The sequence below is a fragment of the Eschrichtius robustus genome, chromosome 12, assembly GCF_028021215.1.
Source record: "Eschrichtius robustus isolate mEscRob2 chromosome 12, mEscRob2.pri, whole genome shotgun sequence".
NCBI classification, from domain to species: Eukaryota; Metazoa; Chordata; class Mammalia; order Artiodactyla; family Eschrichtiidae; genus Eschrichtius; species Eschrichtius robustus.
The window spans coordinates 83410597-83427783 of NC_090835.1; the positions used below are offsets into that span (position 1 = coordinate 83410597).

The 17187-nt window shown below is 46.7% G+C and overlaps 1 protein-coding gene across 2 annotated transcripts in view; it reads right to left on the reverse strand.

Moving 5' to 3' along the window:
* TRAM2 (translocation associated membrane protein 2) overlaps nucleotides 1–17187 on the reverse strand; it is a 74782-nt gene that overhangs the window by 30110 nt on the left and 27485 nt on the right. For both annotated transcript variants that reach the window (XM_068557277.1, XM_068557276.1), the window contains exon 2: nucleotides 5033–5096. In XM_068557277.1, the coding sequence (XP_068413378.1) occupies nucleotides 5033–5096 (64 nt within the window). The remainder of the gene's footprint in view (nucleotides 1–5032; nucleotides 5097–17187) is intronic.

Here is a 17187-nt window from a genome sequence, read left to right on the forward strand (position 1 = left end):
GATTTACGGGGTTTCCCTCTCTTACCTTTGGGGTTGGAAGCACAGGGTCATCTGCAAGCCTACTTAGAGCTTTTCACCCAGGGCAGCAGCACTTCAAACACCTGGGGATCTCGTTAACATGAAGGTTCCGGTGCAGAAGGTCTGATGTGGGGCCTGGAGTCTGTGTTTCTAACAAGTTCCCAGGTGATGCTGGTCTGTGGACAACCTGAGTAGCAAGTGCCTCCTGCATTCCTGTCTTTAGGAATCGCTGGGGTTGAGACAGTGACCTTCACCCTCGATTTGACAGGTGGGGATGGAGACCCAGACGCTACATGGTTTGCCCAAGACAACTCAGCAAACTAGTGGCATGACTCAAAAGAACCTGGTATATTTTAGCCTCTCTGGGGTCACCTGTTCTACATCAGAAGGGGAGCCAGCAGCCCATGAGTCTGTCTGTGGGAAGACTCAAGCCTCTATTCTTTGCTGACCTTTTACAGTCTATATACTTCTGGCCATAATAGCAGATACTCTATGGTATTTGAATCAGAAAGACTTGGAGTGTCTAATGGCAAGACCAGACACATGACATTTTATTCCTTGCCAGAGCTGGGCTGGGTGTATGGTTGCAGATAAAATATAGGACGGTCAGTGAAACTTGAATTCCAGATAAACAGAGAATACTTTTCTACTGTAATTATGCCCCATATATACTTTGAGATATACTTACACTAAAAAAAGTACTTGCTGTTTATCTGAAATGCCAATTTAACAGGTGGCCTTGGATATTTTATTTGCTAAGTCTGGCAACCCTAACAGGTGGCAATGAGGAGAGACGGGATGTGGTGACAAGAACATTTCCTGCTTAGGGACCTCTCTGGTGGCGCAGTGGTTAAGAATCAGCCTGCCAATGCAGGCGACACAGGTTCGAGCCCTGGTCCGGGAAGATCCCACATGCCGCAGAGCAACTAAGCCCGTGCGCCACAACTACTGAGCCTGCGCTCTAGAGCCCGCGAGCCACAACTACTGAGCCCGCGTGCCACAACTACTGAAGCCCGTGCTCCAGAACAAGAGAAGCCACCACAATGAGAAGGCCGCGCACCGCAACAAAGAGTAGCCCCCTCTCGCCGCAACTAGAGAAAGCCCGTGCACAGCAACGAAGACCCAATGCAGCCAAAAATAAATAAATAAATAAATAAAAATAAATTTGTAAATTAAAAAAAAAGAACATTTCCTGCTTCATCGCTGTTGACCTTAAAGAAAACCCCAAGGACGCTGGCACTGCCCCGAGATGCACAACTTCTGACTGCAACAACTGTACCCATCTCTTCTTTGAGTTCATCTCTCTGAACGGAGCTTAATCTTCTTAACTAGCTATTATAATGTGACAGAATCATGTATTTACAGCTAGTATTATGAGTTGAACCACGTCCCCACAAAATTCTCATGAATTCCTAACCCCCAGCACTTCAGAATGTGAGCTTATTTGGAGTTAGGGTTATTGCAGATGTAAAGAGTTAAGATGAGGCCATAGTAGAGTAGAATGGGTCCTAATCCAATATGACTGGTGTCCCTTTAGAAAGGGGAAACGGGACGCAGAGGCTACTATGGACACAGAGTAAAGATTGGTGTCCCGCTGCCACAAGCCAGGGAGCATGGCCCTGCTGACACCCTGATCTTGGACTTGTACAATACGTTACATTTCTGTTGTTTAAGCCACTCACCTTGTGGTATGTTTGTCACCACTGGCCTATAAACACATGCTGGGAGCCGGGAAGAAGATAGGAGAGAAGGAGAGGGAGGAAAGGAAACAGGCAAAAAAACTCATCAGCGTTCCCACTGGCTATTTTCTATAGAACTTGAAAACCTCTGCTGAGGGGGAGGATGAGGGATTTAGAAACAGTAGATCACTTTGTATGAAAACCATTACTGCTCTCCTAAAATTCACATTTTAAACATTGAGTTGAACGAGTTACAGGCCACTTAAAGAAGAAACCTTAGAAATCAGAATTGACCCTGGTTATACAAATAGGATCCATCCCCAAGCACCTGCAGCCTTAAAGCGATTTTGCGGGGAGGGCTTTAAATTCGCAACCTCAACAGGCCTCGGTTACGAACTGCTTCTTTCCCGTGAGAAATCTGCCCTCCTCTGCAACTTATAAACCAAACATCACCACACTGGGTTTGGTGATCAAGGAGCTCAAAACAAAATTAAACAGGCTACTCTGATTGCACTGTCTCTCTGGATGATTTGCTTGTCCTATTTCAAACAGCCCCAAATGGCAAGATTTAAATAAAAGTCAGGCTATTTAGCAATGCTTGATCTTCTCTTTCAGTATGGATTTTATGTCCCTTCACCTCTACCCAGGCCTTCTTCTGGCCTGGAGGAGGATTCTAGGGGTAGAATTGCATAGCCCCACCCGAGAAAAATGCCAAACCTTGCAGGCTCCTGTCACACTGGCCTTCCTTCAGTGACTAGAATGCACCAAGGTGTCTGTGCCTCACTTGAGGCCTTTGCACATGCTGATCCCTATGCCTGGAACGTTCTTTCTTCTGCCCAGACCCCCTCCCTAAACCCCCCTACACCACCTGCACACACACTCGGTTCAAATGGCAGTTTCCCAGAAACACTTGGTCATCGCCCTTTCATTTTTCCTTATCACACAACCTTGTATATTTCCTTCACCACCCTTATCACAACTATAATTATTTATTGTTTGCTGTGTGTTATCTATTCTCTCCCTAATAAACAGTAAGTTCCGTGAGTCAGAGATCAGACATGTTTTATAATTACTTTATAGTCCGGCCTGACGCACAGCAGGCACACAAACATTTGTCTGGATTAATCGATTAATTAATTAGTTAAAACAAACAAATTGAGGGCATGATAGGAACTTGGGGGAACGCTCCTCCCGCTCAGAAGCTTTGGGTTCAGCCCTGGAGCAAGAAGCCTTTGCTTCATGCTAAATGAGAGGGAAGCGTTTAGGTATCACTTGTCTCCCAATTTCTCTGGGAAAGTCTTTTTTCAAACTAAAAAAAAAAATCAACCCTCTGGTCATGATCTGACTTTACAAACAGGCCCTTCCTACAATAAAGGCACGTCCCGCTCACATGTACTTCAACTGCCATGGTCCCCAGGACAATACTTCCTCCCGGTAGTTAACAAAGCAGTGCTGGGGTATGATCTGGCATCCCCTCTAAATTCAGGGACTTCCCTGGCGGTCCAGTGGGTTAAGACTCCACGCTTCCACTGCAGGGGGCACGAGTTCGATCCCTGGTCAGGAAACTAGGATCCCATGTGCCACGTGGCATGGCCAAAAAATTTTTTTTAATTTTAAAAATTAAAAAAAAAAAAGGAAATTGACTTCAGGCAGAAATGTAATGAAAATACGAGCACAACCTTTGATAGGTGGACATCTCTTTATAAATTAATAAACTGGCATTTTGACATTAAAAAAAGAAGCCTATGCATTTTATATTTACCAAAAAACAGGATTTATGGCTCATAAGAATTAGATGACCGAGGGTATTTTGGCAATACATATATAAAACCTTTAAATGTACATACTACTCGACCCAGAAATTCCAGTAATAGGAATTTATCCTAAAAAATAATCATGAATGCAGGAAGTCACAAAAATGTTTACTGTAGCACTATAAAAGCTGGAAATATCCAATAATATGGGATTGAATAAATAACTGTAGTAATCCCTATTAATAAATACTCTGTAGCTTTTCAAAATGTCTTATTGAATGGAAGAATACTGAAGGACATGGTAAAAGGGTTCATCATCTGCTAACAGCAAAAAACTGGTTATGACTCAAGATTCCAAAATGCTAACTGTAGTTTTTGGGTGGTGGGGTCATGTGTGATTTTTATCTTCTTATGTTTAGCTGTATTTTATAAATTTCCTGTGAGAGTCATAAATATACTTTGGAAAATGTTTATTTAAAAATAAACTGCAACCAGTCACAAAAGGACAAATACTACATGATTCCACTTATATGAGGCCCTAGAAGAGTCAAATTTATAGAGACAAAGTAGAATGGTAGTTGCCAGCGGGTGGGGGAGGGGAGAATGGGGGGTTATTGTTTAAGAGGTAGAGTTCAGTTCTGCAAGATGAGAACAGTTCTAGAGATGGATGGTGGTGATGGCAGCCCAACACAGTGAAGGTACTTCAATGCCACTGAACTGTACACTTAAAAATGACTAAGATAGTAAATGATATGTGTATTTTACCCCAATTTTTTTTAAAACCAAAACAACTTAAAGAAAAATTTAAATCCGTAAATCATAAGTACAGCTGCGTCTAGAGGTGTCCTAGTTATTAGGATTTTCAAGAGACAGGAGTAGAGAAGGCTGAATTTGACCTTGGACCACACAGCATCAAACAAGACAGTCTGTGTGCCTGCCAGGCTGGCGTGTGCCTGGGAATGAGCGGGTGTTGCCTTGTCTCCTGACTACGGCGCTGGCCATGGCATTTCCTGTCTCCTCCTTCACGAGCGTGGAATTTTCTCCCTCTCCTGCCAGCGTCCCTCGCTCTGATTCTAGATGAAGGGCCGAGTTGGCTGTCCCAGAGGGGTGACTTCCCCCAGAGCCTGGCTACAGGGACTGCAGTGGCAGGCGAGTCCAGGAAAGACTCCGGCCACGTCCTGCAGAGACCATGGGTTAAGGGATTTGCCCCCAGCATCCTTCAGCTAGCCGCTGGTGGAGCCAGGCCAAGAAAGGAATCTGACCTCCAAGTCCAGACAACTCGCCTGTCCACTGCAGAATGAAGAGGGGAGGGCTGGATTCAGTGAAGAACAGTCTACCTTTATTCGCCACGAGGGCACCAGCGATGCCTAGTTCCTGGAGGTGGACCCGAGAACCTCAAGCTTGCAGAGCGTCAGGCTAAAGGCTAGATGTGGCCCGAAGCTGCATCTTCAGAGCAACAGGGAGTTGGATGCTGAGTCTAAATATCTAAAATGATCATACACATACACAGGAAAAGGAAGTTTTCCAAGAACTTTGGGGTTAACAGGGCCCGGGAAAGATAGAGACCAGTGCTTTTCTTACCTGCTGTAGGCACGCTAACATTATACTGAGGTAAAATAAATAGGAAGGCAGTCTTGGCGGTGACCTGTGAAATAGAGGGAAAAAGTTCCATGTTAGCTTTTTGTCCACATCAAAAGAAACAAGCAAAGCCTGCTACCAGCCCTGGGGCCACGCCTTTCACACCTCAGACCCACAGGCCTCTCAAATGAAGGGTTTCACCTAGAGCACAAGTTAGCACCATTTGTTTTTTTCCCATTTTCTTTAATGACATCCCTCCCAATACCCTGCACTAAAAACAAAGGAAACAATCCCAAGTCCTGGATGGTATCTAGACTTGTACTCGCTGCAGATGGAATACAACAAGGTGTGCTCGGCCGGCCGAGAGCTCACAAGCAAAGGGTACAAATCTGTCTGCCATTCATTCATTCAAGTGTTTATCAAGTTAGTTTTAAGTCCCCAGCATTGGTGAAGTCAGAAACTAACAGAAGGTGAGGTCACAGCCTTCCAGAGGTTTCCAGAACTTAGGACCTAGCCGAGGTTCCCCAGCACGCTGGCTAACTGCACCGTGGGCGGCAGCCCGCAAAGTCTAAACTTGAGCCTCAGAAACAGAGAATTCCAGCTGCTAATTTCACATATGCCCTATTGCGGGGCAGGACATAACACTCCACACTGTTGGTCTGTTTATTTCGAAAGCTGCCTTTAAAATCTTGGTTGTGCTGTGAAAGAACTGTGGTTGTCACTTGGTTATTAATGGCCAGCTCAGTCCTCTTTCAATTCAGCCTGCAGGGGAGAGACTACAAGATGCAGGATTCGAAGCTTGGACTCAAGAACCGATTGCCTAGGTTCAGACGCTGCCTCTGCATTTGCCCACCTCGCAACCATGAGCCGTGATCTTACACCTGGCGCCTCACTTCCCGTGTCTCTAAAAGGCAGGATATTTGTGGTACTCCAGCTGGTCTGGGTGGCGATGGCCCAGCTGTTAGCATTGTTTAAAGCTCCCCAGATGTTTCTGACGTGCAGCTGGGGCTGAGAAGTTCTGGAGCAGGTGCGGAGGCCAGGTGAGGGGCGGCCAGACCCCAGGCATTTTCTGGGAGGCCCCTGGGGACACCTCATCAGTAGCGTTACTGGTTCTCCTCTAAACAAAAAGATGTGAAGGGTGCACCGTGGGTGTGGAGGAAACACACTGGACTGTGGCAGAAGCAGCAGGGAAATGGTTGAATGATGCCTTCCGGCCCCTCCACCAAATGCTGTACCATACTCAAGGTACAATCTCTCCTTCAGTTTTATTCAGGAAACACACTTGTCTTTTCAGCTGGTGGGCCGAAGTGGACCTCTGTGGGGTTCTGGCTGACCAGTACCCCTTTGCCCCTTCCCAACATACCAGGACTTCCAGAGGAGACACCCCTCCCCAGCTGTGTGTTGTGAGGGTGTCACTGTGGTGACCACGGTCCTCCCAGGAGGATACAGGGAGCAGACCCTCTCCCCAGCCCATCAGACCCCCTCTCCTGGGCTCTGAATCTTGAGCGGGGATGGAGGAAGAGCTGGTTAGCCCTGAGTGCCTTCCAGACTTTTCTGCTGGGGTTCCCCAGACCCCATCACCTGTATGAACCCCCAGACGGCCTCCTGAAGTTGGCCAGAGTCCATTCCTAAGAGACATCAGAATCCCATGCATAGAGCACATTCGAACCCCTGGGGGAGGTTCTAGAATCTCGATGCCTGGGCTGCCCCGGCCAATTAACCCTGCCCCTCGGGGGCATCAGGGAGCCGCCCACACGGAGCCCAGCCCGGGAGCCCCTCATGGGAGCCCCACCCTCACCAGCCTCGCAAAGCAGGCCTCTCTGGCCAGTCACTGTCTGCGTCCTCCAGAGAATTCATTTCATTTACCCAACTTATGTTTTAGGTCAATTTTTATTTTAACTTCAAGAGAAACATACTTTTTAAAAAGTGAAACAATTCAGAAATACGTAAAGTTAAAAACTGAATATTCACTCTACGGTCTTGGTTTTCCTCTCTCTCTCCACATGTATGGGGTCAGTTCTCTGAGAGCTTTTCCCATGCATTTCTACACTTGGAATTTATTTCATTTTACTCTGACATTATAACTTGGATTGTGTTTATGCCACTTGACAAGAGCTACAACTTTCTTTTCTAATTTTTTTTTAATTGAAGTATAGTTGATTTACAATGTTGTATTAGTTTCTGGTGTACAGCAAAGTGATTCAGCGATATATATATACATATACACATATATAAACATATACATACACATATATACTTTTTCAAATTCTTTTCCATTATAGTTTATTACAGGATATTGAATATAGTTACCTGTGCTCTACAGTAGGACCTTGTTGTTTATCTATTTTATACAAAGTAGTTTGTATCAGCTAATCCCAAACTCCTAATATATCCCCTTTGGTAACCATAAATTTGTTTTCTATGTCTGTGAGTCTATTTCTGTTTTGTAAATAAGTTCACTTGTATATTCTAGATTCCACATATAAGCAATATTATATGGTATTTGTCTTTCTCCTTCTGACTTATTTAGTATAAGAGCTACAACTTATTAAATACTATTTAAATCACTTTCTTAGCTCCGTTAATCAAATGGTTGTTACAGGAACATAAAGACCAAGGCACAAAAACATTCAGAGTACATGAAAGTATTCGAAGTATAGTGACACAGAAAACATGTAGGTCAACCTTTTGTTTACTGATGTCAACGTAGAGATAAGTGGTTATATAATAAAAACTTCCTACACATACTAGTGCTTTTCATTACTGTTTCCCACAGGGCTACCCCTAATGTTTAACACTGAAAAGCTCGGCCAAATAAAACGGGCTCACTGTGAAAGTGTATACAGATGTATGGACTTTTTTTTTTTTTTTTGGCATCCTTTCTTTTTATTGAAAAAGATTTTAGAAGATGGCAGTTAATAAAGGGCACAAAAAAATCACAGGGATATACTAGTGGAAAACATAGACAAGATAAAACTAAGAATGCCACTGGCTTCTTTAATTGGTTAAAAGCACAAAATGTAACAGGCAGAAAGTCTGTTTTAAACAAATTAAAAAGCTGTGTTTCTAGACATAGAAAACAGACTTATGTTTACCAAAGGGGAAAGCCAGGGGGTATAAATTAGGAGTTTGGGATTAGCAGATACACACTACTATATATAAAACAGATAAACAACAAGGACCTACTGTACAGCACAGGGAATATATTCAATATCTTGTAATAACCTATAATGGAAAAGAATTTGAAAAAGAATATATATATAGATATATATATGTATAACTGAATCACTTTGCTGTATACCTGAAACACAACATTGTAAATCAACTACACTTAAATTAAAAAAAAAGCTGTGCGCTTCCCTGGTGGTGCAGTGGTTGAGAATCCGCCTGCCAATGCAGGGGACACGGGTTCAAGCCCTGGTCCAGGAAGATCTCACATGCTGCGGAGCAACTAAACCCGTGTGCCACAACTACTGAGCCTGCGCTCTAGACCCCTCGAGCCACAGCTACTGAAGCCCGCACGCCTAGAGCTCGTGCTCTGCAACAAGAGAAGCCACCGCACCACACCGCGCATCACAACGAAGCCCCCGCTCGCCACAACTAGAGAAAAGCCCGTGCGCAGCAACAAAGACCCAACGCAGCCAAAAATAAATAAATAAATTTATGGGGGGAAAAAAAAAAGCTGTGTTGTTGTCTCAATTAGCCCCAAGTCAGATATATACACACCCACAAAAATGGTATGTGAAGTAATGCTGTCCTACACAAGAAGTTGTACCCTGAATTAAGGGAAACAGCTATTGACACAGGAGTTAACACAACAGAGCATCAGCCTGTACCTGCTGGAAGAATAATCCCCCCTTTTTTTAAGGAGGACAGCCGTTTGGCATATGGGCTGGACAGATGCCCTTGGCCTGGCCCTGCATATCCAGTCCATTCTGGTTACTCCCAGTTGTTCTGTTTGGGAAGTCACCATGATCCCAGTGACAAAGGACCACTGCTCCTAGGGGTTAGGTTCCTAAAGGCCTCTGGTCCATTTCCATCAACCAATCAACATGGAACCTTGGTTTATGTGTGTTCCTGTTGAAAGACGCTGTATGGAACACAGGCTGTTGAAGCGTGAACACTGAACCTGTGGCTCACACCTGAAGGAAGCCCTTCTAACATTCTTATGTTCTCCGCCAGGCCCCTCACGGCCTCCCCATGCTCCGGATCCCGAGGCGGCGGCCCAGCACCACGCGTGAGGGCCATTTTAAGCAGCCAGGTCACCCACAAAAGGCACAAAGATGCAAGAACGTGGCACTAAGCAGATGGCAAAAAGCCCACTTGCTCACAGCAGGAGCTGGACCAGGAGGGCAGAGTGTCGCCGGGTTCCCCTTCATCTGGGGACATCTCGTTGGGTGAGCCACACGTCTCACCGCCCTGTGCACGTCCACAGATACCGCAAAACCCGGAGATCAGGTTCTGAGGTCACACATACATGTCAGCGAGCAGCCCCACTGCACACACAAGAGGCGCGGAGAGTGAGGGTCAGCTGTCCTGCGGCAAACCCAAAGGCCAACGAGGGCCGAGGTTCTTTTCTTTTTTAACCTTTATTGAGGTGTAATTTACACACCATAAAATTCACCCTTGGTAAGTAGACAGCTTTATGGGGTTTGTCTTTCCTCGTTTTTAAACTCTCCCTTCACTGGAATGTAAGTTCTAAGAAAGTGGGGATCTCACTCATCTTGATTATCTTCAACCCACTGCCTGCAACAGTGCCCAGAAACAGCCCGTGCTCGGCAAGCACTTGCTAAATGCAGACATGATTAAGCAGGGGAGCCGGTATTGCACTGTCACCTGACCCTCAGCTTGTCCTCTGCCCTCATTCACTCCCCTGTGCATGTCCCCTCTCTCTCCCTGGGGTCCGTCCCAGTGCTGGGCACGTTGTAGGTCTCTCATAAATGCCTATTTGATGAGTGAATACGGCAAGCAGCTATAATATTTAGTAACCGCAGACGAATGCTTAACAAATGCTCTCTGAACATGATTCTAAGAGAATAGGACCTGGGACTCTGATTAAAGCAAAAAATTTGAGATTCCAGTATTTTTCCATCCCTGCGCCCCTCGTCGTAGCAGGAGAAACCATTCCGAACCGTGCAACCTTCTTTCAGGCAGCTGTGCTCACTCCCACGTTACACGTCTCAGCAAGATAATGTCCATTTCCCTGTTTCATCGATGAAGAGGCTAAACCTGGGGCACAGAGAGGTCCTCTCCCCAGCAGGACCTCACAACTTTACAAACAGAAAAGACAACATTCAATTTGATTTTTTAAAACTGTGTTCCAAAAACAAATTTAGGAGACACACAATACGGCACATAAAATAGAACGGTGACATAAAACAGAAGCAGGAGAGAACAAACAAAAATATATATTGAAGGCAAAAAGAAGGAGCCGGAATGAGGCTGATCCACAAAACCTCATTCCAGAAAGTCCAACTCGTTGGCTAAAGGTCCCCAGAAATTTGGCCCTAAGCTTTCTCGAAGCCATCAGAAGGAGGAAGGAGGGATCAGCTCCTGGATTCACCTCGCCCATTAATTAAGAAAACAAAAAAGACTGCCCTAGGGCTTCCCTGGTGGCGCAGTGGTTGAGAATCTGCCTGCTAATGCAGGGGACACGGGTTCGAGCCCTGGTCCGGGAAGATCCCACATGCCGCGGAGCAACTAGGCCCGTGAGCCACAACTACTGAGCCTGCGCGTCTGGAGCCTGTGCTCCGCAACAAGAGAGGCCGCGATAGTGAGAGGCCCACGCACCGCGATGAAGAGTGGCCCCCGCTTGCCGCAACTAGAGAAAGCCCTCGCACAGAAACGAAGACCCAACACAGCCCAAAAAATAAATAAATAAATAAATAAAATTCAGTTCTCTGGAAAAAAAATATCATTTAAAAAAGACTGCCCTAAAAAAGCAACTCTACTTTTCCAGCACAAAAATAACCATTCTCTGTGCTTTAAAAGGTCCTCTGGCACCCCGAAACTTCACTCCCAACTTCTCCCAACCCCAGACCAGGGACGAAACGGCCAACAAGCCCCCCTCTGCCAGCACTGGCTGGGTTTGTGTAACTCAGAGGGCTGAGAAACAGGAGCCTATTAAAAATGTCATTCCAATTATTGCCCATACCTCTAAGGCTATTGATAGGAAACATTATTGAGTTTAATAGCATTTTAAATGCCTGGATCAGTGGGTGAAAGGTTAAAAGTGGAAACATGCTAACACACTAATGCAAAGGAGAGCACTAAATTACGTAGCAGGGGCCACCACACACGCACGCACGCGCGCACACACACAAACACACACAGAGGAAGCCTCACTGAACTTTTAACTCAAACAGGGCATCAAGCACAAAGGCAGTGACACTGAGCATGCTTGTGTAGCCATAACAAAACCAAAACCGTTCCACATGCCGTGTTCTATTAGGGGCACATGAATCTGAGCTCTCAGTTGCAACTAGACCAAGGATGCCAGTAAACAGCTGCCGCCAGAAGAGCACAGTGGACTTGGACTCCAGTCCCAGTTCTGCTGGGGCGGCAGCTGGGAGACCTCAGGCAAGGCATTTTACCTCTCTGGACCCCAGTCTTCTCATCCATGAACAACAAAAATAATGGCTGTGAATGTTATCAAGGGTTTACTCAGTGCCACGCACGTTTCTAGGTGCTTTACAGAAATTACTTCATGTAGTTCTCACAACCACCCTATGAGGCAGACACTCATAACATTCCCATTTTACAGATAAGCACATAAAGGATCAGGTGGTCAGAACGGACGTCCTTAAAGGTCCTCTCCACCTTCAGCTCCAAAAGGCTATCATTCCCTGGTTCCACTTCCTGTCAATGCCAAAAACACAGCCTCACGCTGACAGCCTGCTGAGAGGTCTTCCCACAAGTTTAAAATATATTCCTGCTTCTGAAGGTTGTGAAGATGAGGCCCAGGTGTCATCTGTATCCAACAGCGAGAAAACAAGGCCTCTCAAGTCAACCTGCCAGCCCGCAAGCCCCAGATACCGGGCACACCTGGGCTTCCCAATACCCCAATCTGCTCTTTTACACTGCAAGCTGATATCTGGGCACCAAAGATAAGAGAGGAGAGATGTCATGAAGGCAGTCTCATGGTTTTCCTGGTAAGCAGTATTTGACCTTTGGTTTGGTTTATTGTTTATTTCTTGGCCACATTCACGCACTGGTCCTTGGAAGGGGCTGCGCTGCAAGATTAGCCACCAAGGGCAGGAGAGGGGAGGAGGCCCCCTGTTCACAGGCAGCCCTGCTCCAAACTGCTCTGCACCATGAACAACGCCTCTCTCACCCCGGGGCTGAAACACAGTCCACGTGGCCGACCCGGAACCCCTCTGACCGAGAGATGCTCATGCCCTGGTCCTCAGGAGCACAAGTAGAGCCAAGTGACCTGTCCCCCTCTCCTGGCCCAGCCTGCTCTCAGGAAGCCAAATGACCCCCACTCAGAATTTCCCAAAATTGATTTTGCATCTTTCTGCCCAGGCAGTGGATAGAAAAATTTCAGTCAGACAGGAAAACATTTAAAAGTCATGCCTCTCACAGGTATAGAGAACAAACTAGTGGTTACCAGCAGGGAGAAGGAAGGGGGGAGGGGCAACACAGGAGCAGGGGATTAAGGGGTACAAACTATTATGTATAAAATAAGCTACAAGGATATATTGTACAACATGGGGAATATAGCCAATATTTTATAATAACTATAAATGGAGTATAACCTTTAAAAATTGTGAATCACTGTACTGTACACCTGTAACATATAATATTGTACATCAACTATACTTCAATTTAAAAACACTGCAAAAAAAGAAAAAGAAAAAAAATTAGAAATAAATAAATAAAAGTCATGCCCAATTGATGAGGAAGGGTTTTTTTGGTTTGTTTTTTTCTTTTTTCTTTTTAATAAAAGAGTCTTTTAGCCCTTCTCTCCTGAAGTGTTGGCTTTATGAGTTGGGCTGGTCACCTGCACACACCTTTTTAGGGCCAGTACTTGAGGGGTGAGGTTTGCAGCCCCACTGTCACTCAATAAAAGGCAGATACAGCTGAGACAAAGATGCTTTTCATGCTTGCTTTCTGAAATTTTCTGTCTGGATGACCAGGGGCTGGCGGGGAGGGCCGAGTGCCTGCAGCCAGGGGAAGGATGCTGACAGGACCTTCTGGGTGGCTTTTAGCAACGTCTGGAGATTCAGTTTTCTCACTTGAAAAACTGCCTTAATGTAAGAACTAGGCAAAGCTACCCAAACACACAAAACAGATTCTCTACAAGCCTGTGTTCACCACGCTGACTCCCTATTAACAGTCACGACTGCAGTTTTGTATCGGATTAAAAAACGACACTGTATATTTATGAGAAAAACCCATCATTGGAGCAGCCGCAATATAATGATAGTGGCTTGCTTTAGGACATTCATCGGTTCCAAGGTCTAAACTTTATTTTGGGATCGAGAGGAATTTAGAAAGGGTCACTTATAGAGTTTTAAAAATCTTTGAAGTTGAGCTTTTAATTTTTTTTTTTTTTTTGGCCTCGCCGTGGGATCTTAGTTCCCCACCAGGGATTGAACCCGGGCCCTCGGCAGTGAAAGCACCGAGTCCTATTGAACTTGACCTACTACGTGCCTTACCGATAGCCTTAGATAAAATACCTACATTCCATGTAATAAATATACTTCTTCTCTGGAGGCCTTAATATATATACACTCTCATCTGCTCCCTCAAAAAAGAGCCCTGGGTCAATATTTCAAATACTCTTACTTGATTATATATTTCACCCCCAACCCCAGGAGCTTTCCCCTTGTTTGGGTGGGTCAGCATACTCATAAACCATTCCTCACAGAAGCTAAAAACTAAATAAAAATAAAGAAGCGCTTGGTCCATTAAAATTTTTTAAATAACAACAAAATAAGGAAGTGTTCACACAAAATAACTTTTTAGAATGTCAATGTTCTTAAAATGTGCTTCTCTTGCACCGCATAGCAGAGTTCAGATTCTTTGTGGATATTCCTAAAACACCCACATGGGTCAGGACAAAATATCTTTACCTTTTGGGCAAAAGCCGCCTGTTCAGATGCAATATGATCTTTAAAATAAATTAAAAATCAACAAAGAAAAAAGAAAGAGTTTTGGAGTGTAGAATTTTAGGCTCCGAGTGATTTTCGGAGGGTTCCGACTCAGTAACATTTTAGATTTGATTGCAGAAAAGGAACCACGGCACCAATACATCACAGGTCGTCTGAGGTTCAGTTTCCAAAGAAGCTTTAGCTCCATCAGCACAAGGAGGGGGGCAATTCTAACCAGCACAGATGTGTCTGCAATGGCCAGGCACTAATCACTGGCAACTGTCAAGGGAGGCTGCCAGGCATGGGGGACGCAAAAGGATTATTCAGGAGCTCTGAAGAGCCAGGTAGCTGGACCAGGCGGGGGCCCAGGTGGATTTGCCTTCATTTGCTTATTTACAATTCAGGAAGAAAAGAGCAGGCAGACAGTGATCGACCGCCACCATGTTCAATTATTCTCCACCATCTGGAAAGTTTCCTACTCAAAACATCAGCATGTCCATCCCCACGTTCTGACTGAAGAGCCAGGCATGGGGAGTAGAGCTTGCTGGAAAAATGAACTTGAGACAGCAAAGAAGCGTCTCCAGGGGCCACCAACCAGGCCCAACGGCGGGGCAGAGGCTGATTCCCACGGGAACCCTCAGATTCCTCTCGGGTTCGTGTCGGGCCCATGAAGGGAGGCCCTGGCCCAGGCTGTCCACCTCTGCCCACGCTCAAACTGAGCAAACTAGGGCAAATAAGCGAGTTTTTACAGTACGCCATTCCTCTGGCATTGAGGATGTGTGATCTTTGCTGTCCCGGTTTCTGCACACCCCTACCCCACTGAGGGGTGAGGGATTAGGTGACAGGTCCCAGCAATGGCCTCTGTGGTGCCACCTAATACCAGCCTTACCTTCCGCCCTCACAGGAAACTGAGGCCAGGCCGGGAGCTCTGCTCTGCGCATCCTAGTTCTGAACTGCCTCTTTCCCGCTCTCATGGGACATGCCTTATAACCCCGCCCTTGGCAGGCATCCAGCCTATTTTGCGTGAGTCTACAAAGACCTGTCAAGGACCACTTGCAGGAGGGCACCTGAGAGAACTTAATGGATGATGATTTGATTCAGGTGAATTAAATCAAGGCCATCAAGGTGAATAAAAAACACCCAGCACTCAAATATCCCTGTTTGTCAGCAAATAATATTCACAAGGGGATGTTCCAAATCGTCTTCAAAGTGGAGAAGGAAAATAACAACATAAAAGGCAAGAGTTCCCAGAAAAATGTGCTACAGATAAACAGAAAATACATATCGAACCCCAAAGGCATTGCTTGAGGTAAACACTACCCACATTTTGCCGCAAGAGTCCCTCCATACCCCTCAACTGAATAAATAAAGCCCAGACAAACGCTGATATCTAGGTTACATGCTGTATTCTAAGATACTTTCTCTCTCTCACACTCACACACGTACCCACACTCAGATAAAGCTATATATGTTAGTACAAAATCTCATTTTACTAACTGAAAGTGGTATTTTAAATGACATCTAAAAATGTGTGGTGTTTCTTCTCTGACCCGGAGGCCAGCCTCCATCACAGCCTCTCAGCACCCCAGGAGGCTGCCTGTGACCTCACACAGGTGAAGGCAGCCCAGGAAGAAAACCACACCTCAGAGGGAGAGGCCGGACAGAGTCTGAACTCACAGTGGGTTCTCGGAGGTTGACGGGAGGCCGCAGGCACCCTCATCCGACACTCGGTGTGCAACGCCCCGTTCCCCACCTGCTGGTGAAGCCAGGCCTTGGAGCAAGAGCCAGGGGCCAGGTGTGCCCCACTCTATTTCAGGGGGACACAAGAAGAAACAGGAACCGCCAGGGACACCAGGGACCTTAAGCTTTGGCCGAGAAGCACAGATGATCTCCTTGCAAGACAACCACACAGCAAGAGGCGGAGAAGGGGAGGACGCAGACACACAGGCACACACAAGGGGGCGGGGGACCCCTCCCTGCCGAGGCCTGGGAGGGGGGACAGCTCTTCAGCCACTACTCTGTCCCCCTCTGTACCCTCACCCTAAGGTAGGAACCAAGGCCGTGGCCTGCAGAGGGGAACCACCCTGAGTGCTGTTTCGCCATCTCCCTGACTGAGGAAGACTACAGATCTGCCTTCCTAAAATACCATAGGCCCCGCTCCAGAGTCCTCCCTGACTCCCTGGTGCCTACAGAGGAATCAGGACCCCTGCCTGGATCCCAGGACTCCACAGCTACCCCACCTCAGCTTTCTAAGCTTTGCCCCTTCAACTCCCAGACACAGGAATGCCCTCACCCCAAACACCGTCCCAGGCAGGAAAGGCACCACCCAAGTTTGGAGCCCAGCCAGACAAATCAGTATGGAAAAGCTCATCTGCATCACAACATCGTCATTATTAGGGGGTACGTACAGCAGCGCAGGAGACCAGAGGGGGGCCCCATCTGCCGTGGAGAACTTCAGCCAGGAGGTTCTGCCCAATCTGCATCCTGAAGGGATGGGCAGGCTGAAAGAAGGCAGGAAGGGGCTGCGTGCACGCAGGCAGAGAAGCAGAAGAAACAGGACTCCCAGGAGATGGTCTGTGTGAGGAAGGCGATGAGGTGGGAAGGCTGGCAAGAACCAGGTCTTATGAAGGGCCCTTTATGGCAGGTATAAAAACTGGACTTCATCCGACTTGCAGGAGGCTTTAAGCAAGGCATTACACGATGAGGTCTCCACTGCAGAGAACTCGTGCTGCTCAGGGCGCAGAGGACGGGCTGGGGAAGCGTGGGGGGCAGGAAGCCAGTAGGAAGGAAGGGTAACACAGGCCTGCATGAAGGGGACGGCCACAGACACAGGCAGCGTGGGGTCGTTCTCAGAGGGCTCGACGGCACAGTAAATTCAGGTGGGGAGTAGCCAAGAGCAGTGCTCTGGTCTTGTTCAGGAAACGGACGTAGAAACCTAGAGCTTCAATGAGACGTGCTTGGTGTTAGGATGGCTGTTCCAAACCTTGCGGGTGGTGGGATCATCAACTGAGAGGGAAAACAGCTGTGGTCCAGGGCTGGGAGGGGGAGGGGGAGGGGGAGGGA